The 9436-nt window shown below is 37.3% G+C and overlaps 1 protein-coding gene across 1 annotated transcript in view; it reads right to left on the reverse strand.

Annotated features, from left to right (window-relative positions):
* LOC126817630 (uncharacterized) overlaps nucleotides 1-8093 on the reverse strand; it is a 34702-nt gene extending 26609 nt beyond the window's left edge. Inside the window, exons 1-7 of the mRNA XM_056100507.1 lie at nucleotides 6895-8093; nucleotides 5704-5873; nucleotides 4910-4984; nucleotides 4108-4313; nucleotides 1897-2068; nucleotides 951-1176; nucleotides 261-355 (exon numbers count right to left, since the gene is read on the reverse strand). Coding sequence (XP_055956482.1) covers nucleotides 261-355; nucleotides 951-1176; nucleotides 1897-2068; nucleotides 4108-4313; nucleotides 4910-4984; nucleotides 5704-5873; nucleotides 6895-8039 — 2089 coding nt within the window. The 5' untranslated portion in view covers nucleotides 8040-8093. The remainder of the gene's footprint in view (nucleotides 1-260; nucleotides 356-950; nucleotides 1177-1896; nucleotides 2069-4107; nucleotides 4314-4909; nucleotides 4985-5703; nucleotides 5874-6894) is intronic.
* Between the last annotated feature and the right edge of the window lie 1343 nt (nucleotides 8094-9436).

Consider the following 9436-nt stretch of genomic DNA (forward strand, 5'->3'; position numbering starts at 1 on the left):
ATTGGAATACATTTTTTGAAAAATAATTTAAGGTAAAAATGGATAATCAAGACTTTGTTTTTTATCGTACCGGCTTTAGTAATGATGATCGAGGCTAGGCCTAAACTTCAATCGTTAATTTATCGGTTCAATATGACTGAAATTCTATTTAAGTTATCTATTTTTTAATTATTATAGTGAGAACTGTCAACTCTTTATCTAATCTCCCATAATGCTTCTTTAAGTTAAAAAAATGAAATACTGAGGACGTGTAAAATTACCTTGATCCAGGGAACCACCAAACAATATATTTAATCTGTCTTGTAAAATAGCAAAGGGCCTCAGATGATCCGGTAAAGTCAAAGGTTTTCTTGGTCTAAAATCAAATAAATATTTACAGTACGAATCATCTGTGTTTAAAACTTCACTCGGCACAAACTAGAGGAGATCAGGACTAAAAACATGGTTCAATTTTATTTCAATAATTCACATATGCATAGGGGTCTTTTAGTAGTGGGAGGAAACCTGAGGACCCGTAGAGACGACCAACCATGCCACTTGACGGGTCTTATGATCTAAAGAGAACATGATAGACCAATCGAAAACCACCACACCCCTTTGACCCAACAAAAAAACCCTGAAGAGAAATCAGATTAAAACACAGATCTTATTTCGTTTCGTTTTTTATAGTTCAAAATTTCGTTTTACTTGTCTTTACTACACTAGGATCTGGAAGAGTTGTTATATAACCCACGTTCTGAATGATGTGAGGGAACCCACTAGAAACATCAACGCTGATTAGTTAATCAAATGCCTGATGTCATAGGGTATGACCTCTAACGCGACCTCCCACTACAACTGGTCAGATCTTCATACCGTGGAGGACCTTGAAAGTATAGAAATAAACGAAAGGAAATATAAATCTGTATTTTAATGAGAATGTCTAAAGAGAGAATAAGAAAGTAATTTACTTTGTATATAATGTAGACGACGTTTGTTTATGTTGTTCACAGGCTACAGATAATAAATAACCTGCTTTCCAATCACCCATTTTAACGGCAAACCACGTCGCTTCACAAACCAAGCCACTTAATAACAGATATTCTAACGTTCTTTCTACCGTCCACACATCACCTAGCTTCTGATATCGTATAATCTGGGTTATCTCTTCCGGATATTGAGGAATAATGCGATTATCTGAGAGAAAAAAATGTAAAATTATACAAAAATACGTTTTAACATATGATCATATATATATTTGTGGATTAAAATTTCGATATTAATTTGGTGCACAAAAGTAGGAACTTAAACCCCATTCCTATATTAATTAATTCAATGAAATAAAACAGGGGTGGGGGGAGGGGAGAGAGAGAGAGAAATGGGGTTTAACGTCCACTTGACACAAACTAGGTCATTTCGGGACATTTTATTTCATTAATTCGCTTACGTGTAGAGGTCTTTAGCAGTGGGAGGAAACCGGAGGACGCGGATAAAGCCCATGAGGTTCGACAGGCGACTAGAAACCACCCCAGTTGACTCAATGACAAACATTACGATGCAACGCACACACGCTAACCATTCGGCCATCCAAACCCCCTCCTGGGGCTATAAAAAGGTGATCTGGTATTGTAAAATAAAATGAAATGAGGTTTGACATCCTACTATTTGGCACCGACTGGGCTAATAAAGATGGGCGTACACCATACAGCTGCTAGAATGGAAATTCTATCGGGATCAAACACCGGATCTCCTGGTTACTGAGCCCGTGTCTCACTCACTGAGTCACTGTGGCTCCCCTGGTTTCTCAACCAACATATCGGGATTGAACACCGGACATCCTGAGCCTGTTTCTTACTCACTGAGTCACTGTAGCTCCCCTGGTTTTATAAAATAATTTATTAAAATAAATAAACTTACTGACAAGAGGTGTATTAAAATGTATGGCTGGTAAAGGTTGTGGATTATGTGGAGGAAAGATATACATGGATTGGTTGGTAAAATATGCTGCCATAAATCTAGCCATAGTTTGAACAACTTGTCTTATTCCTTTATCACGTATACATGGTACAATATCATGTATACTAGAGCCCTGTAAAATATATATAACATAATATCATGTACAGCCCTGTAATATATAGGACATTATAATAGTAAGTGCAGGAGGACTGCACCACACAAAATTTACACAAAAACAAATACACAGACAGGACATCATATACTCAGGAAAACACAAACATACAGACAATTCAAAAAAAGTGAATGGATCCGGGGGCTAGCCGTAAGCGTCCACTGCGCTGTACAGACCAGGGTCTGTAGTAAGTTAGTGCCCTGTAAATATATAATACATTATAAGCTAGTGCTGGCAGAAAATATATAATACACTATAAACTAGTGCCCTGTTATATATAATACATTATGCAAGTGCCCTGTTATATATAACACACTAGTGCCCTGTTATATATAATACACTAGTGCCCTGTAAATATATAACACAATATCATTAACACTTGAGCCCTATAAAATATATAAACAATCCCTGCAACTCTGAGATTTTTTCGACAGATCAGGCCTGTACAGCATTATATGAATTGTGGCCAGAGAAATAGATGAACAGCAAAGGGGTGACGATAATATTTATGAAAACAATTTTTATTTAAGGGCGTTTCGGGTAGCATTTGTTCCAGGCCTCGAAATATTTAAAAAAAGCTACCTGTCGCAAGCGACAGGTAGCTTTTCTTCATACCTGTCGCTTCAGTAAATAACTTGTCACTCTCAATTATCAAACTCAAAGACTAATCACATCACACATATCCATACATGTAGGTACACACGCACGTGGTTAGGTCTTTGACGTACATATTGCTCTATATAAATATCGTAATATGAAACCTTTTTATTTCTTCGACATCGGATTGCCTAAAAGTTCTTGCAAGTCGGCGAATCTGCTTTGGCTCAGCGACTCGAAGATTCGTACAATTCTATCATCCGTATCCACGTGAATTCCGCAAAGTATCATGGTACCACACTTCTGTACTAAATCGAATACTTCACCGTTAAGTTGTAGAATTCAGATTTTAAAATATCCGTAATAAATTGAATATCAAAACACAAATGACACCTGTGCATGGCACCGTATTTACATCTACCGCGTGCGAAGGACAGATAACGCCACCTGGGATTCCCTTCTCACATATCCGGACAATATTTACGCTGCAAATTATATTTATATATGAAATATTTTTCCGACCTGATTTTTTGATTTTGTCAAATTGTCTTATAAATTATTCATAGCCTTTATTTATGGAAATTGTTTAAAATTTTTTAAATGATTAAATACACCAAGCAACGAGCCGCGTGAATTTCCATTCCAACCACTACTATATTTTTACTGTGGTGTTGTTACGGTAGAATTATTTCAGGTGACTTGGGGGGTGCGTTTTAATCTATTTAGATATAATACTCCATAATGCTATAAACTAGTGTCAAGCAGATGAAAACAAGCGTAGATGGTGTGAAATTCATTGATATAAAATTGTCTACTTCCAAACTGTGTGAGTAACTGTAGCCTACGACAGAGCGAAATGTAAACAGTGCAAATGGCAGCTTTTCGCGGTATTTCCGTGCTTAATTCTTGCATTTAGAAACAAATAATTAAATGTACGTGACATGGACGTGAGTATTTTGGTCAATTTACTGAACATCAAGTAAAATTTTGTCCACCTGTCGCAAGTGACAGGTAGTTTTATTTGCTACCTGTCAGACGAAAAAATCGCCCGTCGGCAACAAGTAGACAGGCGAACATTTCGAGCCATGATTTGTTCACTCATAACAAACTAGGTCATTTCAAGACTACCATATGGTTCAATTCAATAATTCGCTTGCACGTAGGGGTCTTTAGCAGTGGGAGGAAACCAGAAGACCCAGAGAAAACCCATGAGGTTGGACAGGCGACCCCCACTACTTGTTACGTAGAAGCAGGGATCACTTGATTCAATGACAGACCTTATGATCTAACGAACACACTTTACACCCTTTAACCCTTTGACCACTCACCCCCGCCTCAAACAAAGTCTACGGGCAACTGACCTGAGTTCTCAAACTAACAGACAAATTGAATGGGCAACTGACCTGAGTTCTCATTGTAGTAGTGACTATAGTCATTAACGCAGGTCTTACGTCACCCTTTAGAGTTTGACCCATGACCCCAGATTTGGTGTTTGCTTTAACAACCAGTTCATCTATAAAATCTACAGCTGTTAATAATTCACCACGTAATATAAATGTATAAAGTAGGGAATGTAGTAATTTAGCTGATTTACTGTAGCCTCTTTCACCTGAAAAAATAAATTCAAACAATATCGTAAATGTGGGTTGGTTAAAAGGAACATCAGTTTAAAAATGGTTTAATTCCCTTCATTATATACAAATATATGATGTATTTTTACAAATAGCCTGTTCAGACCTGTCTTTAAGAAGGCTTTTTATTCTAAACTAGTTTAACTTGGCCGTCTGAATGAGTCAGCTTACTTGCTTTAGACATGTGCAGTAACTAATATTCCTGGGAAATTGGTGGGATCATTCAGTGTCAGTGTTATGGAAGCGACAATGCCAATTAAAATGGAGGGGTGACCTGGGGAAATGAGGAGATACGTTTCTTTACTGCTGTGTGAGGAGAAGGACGACAACTAAAAGTACTCGTGGAAATGTATAATTCAAACAATTTTCGCTGAATTTTTGACCAGATGTTTACACATATGTCAGTTAACTCTAACCAATGACCGACGAGGTGAGAATAGTTAAACTGGTTTGGGTTATAGTACGTGTGAACCCAGTGACTTTAACCCAGTTTAAATATAAAATGTCTGAATCAGGTAAAAGATATATAGGCTATAGACAATACAAGCCAAAACCACCAGTATATATATTTTACCTTGTAATAATCTATATTGCTGTAACCAGACATCTAAAGCGTGAGTATACTGACCATCTAAACTATATGCATCACCTAGGTAACGAAAACAAAATAACAATTTGTTAGTTTCATGCAGTGGTGAGAAATACCTTAGGGTCTTTTTTTACTTATATTAACTTTCCAAGTATCTTCAATACCCCCAAATTTATACCAGAGTATGCACTTCTAAATATTGCGAAGTTTGGGAGGCCGAATGGTTAACCAGTGCGAGCTTGATCATAAGGTCTGTCATTGAGTTAAGTGGCGTGATTTCGACCCCCCGTATTTACGTGACAAAGAGTAGGGTCTCTACTTGGGGGGAGGGAGGGTTGGATGGCCGAATGGTATCTTAAGGTCTGTCAATGAGTCAACTGGCATGGTTGTGATTCTCCAGTTGTATGTGACAAGGAGTAGGGTCGCCTGTCTAACCTTGCAGGTTTTCTCCGGGTCCTCCGGTTTCCTCCCACCGCTATACACAAATGAATCATTGAAATAAAATTGAACAATATGTTAGTCCCGAAATGACCCAGTTTGTGTCGAGTGGCCGTTAAACCCCATTTCTTTCTCTCTCGAAATATTGCAAGATTAAATCCTACCCAGGTTACAGTGAAAGTTAATATGATTAATCATTTTATTGTACCAGGGTTAACGTTGTGAGATTGTCCTGGTATATCAGTGTCTAAAATATGATTAATTATTTTATTGTACCAGGGTTAACGTGAGATTGTCCTGGTATATCAGTGTCTACAATATGATTAATTATTTTATTATACCAGGGTTAACATTGTGAGTTTGTCCTGGTATATCAGTGTCTACTGTTTGTAATGTTTGATGTATCGCGTCAACCAATAGCTGTGATTGTTGTACGTCAGCCTCACTTATAGACTGATCACGTCTGAACTCTAACAACGCCTGATATAATACCTTCCACGTTCCAGTTAGCCTGTAATACACAAATAATTTATACTTTTAAATATAAAATATTAAACATACATTATGGAAGATGCCAGTTCTCACTATAATAGTTCAAAACTAGATAATATAAAGGGAATTTGCTGAAAATTTCAGTCAAATTGCTCCACTCTGAACTGAATTACAAGCGATTGAAATTTAGGCCTAGGCTCGATCATCATTACGATAAAAACACAGTCGCGTTTATCCATTTTCGGATTTAATGATGAATGAGCGCTAAGCAGCAGAACGGATTCAAATCCAATGAAAATCGGACACATAAAATGCCATCGAGAAATGATTAAGGCCTTTTTATGTTAATAAATGTCTAATTAATAGTTTATATAACATTTAAGGCCTAAAGAAAGACCTGCAATAGGCAGATTTAGCTCAGATCTCAGTTACACGGTTGGGGACCAAAATCCATAAAGTAAAGGTAATATTCCCCATGCAAGGAACTTGATAAAGGACAAACGCTTGAAAGGCATCTGGGATTAAAAGTACTCTACTTCTGATGTTTAATACAGTCTTGTCAAGTTTGTTGCTAGGGGAATATTACCTATACTGTTTCTTGCTAGGGGAATATTACCTATACTGTTTGTTGCTAGGGGAATATTACCTATACTGTTTGTTGCTAGGGGAATATTACCTATACTGTTTGTTGCTAGGGGAATATTACCTATACTGTTTGTTGCTAGGGGAATATTACCTATACTGTTTGTTGCTAGGGGAATATTACCTATACTGTTTGTTGCTAGGGGAATATTACCTATACTGTTTGTTGCTAGGGGAATAATACCTATACTGTTTTAAATAATAGTAACTATATGTACATTGTACAGGAAATGGAGTTTAACATTCTAATTTTCTGCTTATCAATAGGGCTTATGTTACGAGTTCTTGTACATTGTGTACAATGGAACTGCTGTTTTTCATCAAATCCTAACAATTATTCCTTGTCTGACCCCTCGTCAACCCAAGTCCCCTAATTATAAGGAAGAAGAAAGACATACCGTCTGGCCGACAGCTGATCAGAAGGAATAACAGCCATAGACTTCACGTCTGGTTCAGCACCAACATGTGGTTTATTACTCGTTTTAGAAACGGGGACACACTGATCTGGTCGTTCTAACATCGACCTCGGCGATAATCCTTTCTCCACTAAAGACCTTGGCAACCATATATAATTTCGATTCATCACCTTCTCCGTAAACTTCAGAAGCATGTAACATCCGGACAATGTTTTTAACCTTGGATCTGATTGGTTGATGGTTTTATTGTTCAGTACGAGTGTGATTGTTTTATGAGCCAACTGTAAGGTCGACGGAATCAGATGTTGTTCAAGACTATCAAACTGAAGAACATCCAGTAACTGTCTATACATGGTGATAACATTCACCAACGCACTATTTTGAGCAGAAGTATTTTGAGCTGCCAACATGTCCGTAACAGGAACGCTATTTATCATGAGAGTAAACATTTTATAAATATTTTTTACGGTGTCTTTCGTGATAGAATCGAGACGTGATGTCCAGTTTTCTGTACAAGTAGCAGCCAATTTCCAAACGGTAAAAAGATTGAGTTTGGCCCGTTGGAAGTGTTTAAATAAAGCTTGCTTTTCTCCCATGTTGGCAAACGATCCATCCATGGTTGCTAGGTGCTGCTCATTCTCTCCGAACATAATCTTACCAGACGTCATTTCCTGCATGCCTCCATATTGATATTCATCATCCAGCAGAACGCTCAATTCACTGGTTTGAGTTTCATTCAAACTTACATCTGCATCATCCAGGTTGGAGAGAAAATGTTTTAACCTGTCCGCCGTCGACGTTTTCGTTCCACTTTTTCCTACTTTCCTAGATCCGTTTTTGCGATCTGAGAGATTGTAGGCGTTGACGAGAGTCATGTCCAAATTTCCTTGCGTTTTCAGATACTCTAAATGCTTGGTGGATTCTAGTAATAAGTCTGTCATGAAAGTTGCTGACGTCAGTTCTCCTGGTAGCTGTATCAAAGTTACGTTATAACCATCCGAAAATAAAAGAATAGGAAGACTGGGATGAGATGTAACGGAGAATTTCTGGGCCATGGGATCATTCATCGACATCACTTCATTTGTAACATTGCGACCATCATCTGATCTGTAAGATAAAAGCATCATTAGAAATTACAAGTATGTGAAATGAAATGAAATTGGGTAAACGTCCTACTTTTGTGCACCAAGCGACTAATGAGAGAGAGAGAAATGGGGTTTAACATCTACTCGACAATTGCAAGCAATTAATGAAGACAGATATACACCATGCAGTGATCTATGAGGGAAATTTTGTCTGGACAGCTGTGCGACGGGTGACTCTTCGGCATTATTAGAAATTTGGGGGGGGGGGGGTAATCGGGAGTTGAATTCCTATGTGGTTTAACGTCCACTCGACACAAACTAGGACATTTCTGGACTAAAATATGGTTCAATTTTATTTCAATAATTCGCTTGCACATAGGGGTTTTTAGTAGTGGGAGGAAACCGGAGGACCCAGAGAAAACTCACGAGGTTGTGTACAACCAGGGAATCGAAACCACAACAGTTGACTCAATGACAGACCTTATACCCGTTGTGTAAACTTTCTCAATTTCTCGGCCAATACCAGGTTAGTGAGAATGCACGTTATAAGCTGTTATTCACAAGTTACTGTGGTTCACGTCATATAAAGGATATAATCAAAATAAACTTACTGTAATTGAATTAATGGATGTATTGGAAGAAAATAATTTGGTCCCATGTTTAAAAAACTATCAGATATTTGTAACGCCAGGGGTTCACCTAATCGTGATAATAACGCTACGGAACCATTGTTTAAAATACATGCCAGAAACAATCCATCTACAGTCCATGTCATATCTCGTACCCAATACTGTCTGAAATATATAAAATATACACAATATATAAACAAGGGATTCCCCCTGAAATATATAACATATACAGGGATTCCCCCTGATATATATATAAAATATACACAATATATATGAGGGATTCCCCCTGAAATATATAAAATATAAGGGGATTCCCCCTGAAATATATATAAAATATACACAATATATACAAGGGATTCCCCCTGAAATATATAAAATATAAGGGGTTTCCCCCTGAAATATATATATAAAATATACGGGGATTCCCCCTGAAATATATAAAATATACACCATATAAGTGAGGGATTCCCCCTGAAATACGCTCGTATATAAAATATACAATATTGTATATTTGAGTTTTGTTGATATTATAAGAACAGTTCCCTTGTAATTCAACTTATCATTAAAACAGACATTATCATAAGATAAAAAACCAGCGGTTGCCAGGCAAGATACACCCACATTTTGCAAAAGATGGATAGAGAACAAGCTATAAATAAAAATATGATTTTACATACAATCAGGGGCCATAATCCATGAGGTTGCGGACCGATACATGCCCAGATCTTGGGGAGATAAACCTATTTCAAGTTTCGTCAAAATCAGATAAAAATTGTGACCAGTAAACTGTCCACAAACAAATTATGGACG

This window comes from Patella vulgata, chromosome 4 (assembly GCF_932274485.2).
Source record: "Patella vulgata chromosome 4, xgPatVulg1.2, whole genome shotgun sequence".
Taxonomy (NCBI): domain Eukaryota; kingdom Metazoa; phylum Mollusca; class Gastropoda; family Patellidae; genus Patella; species Patella vulgata.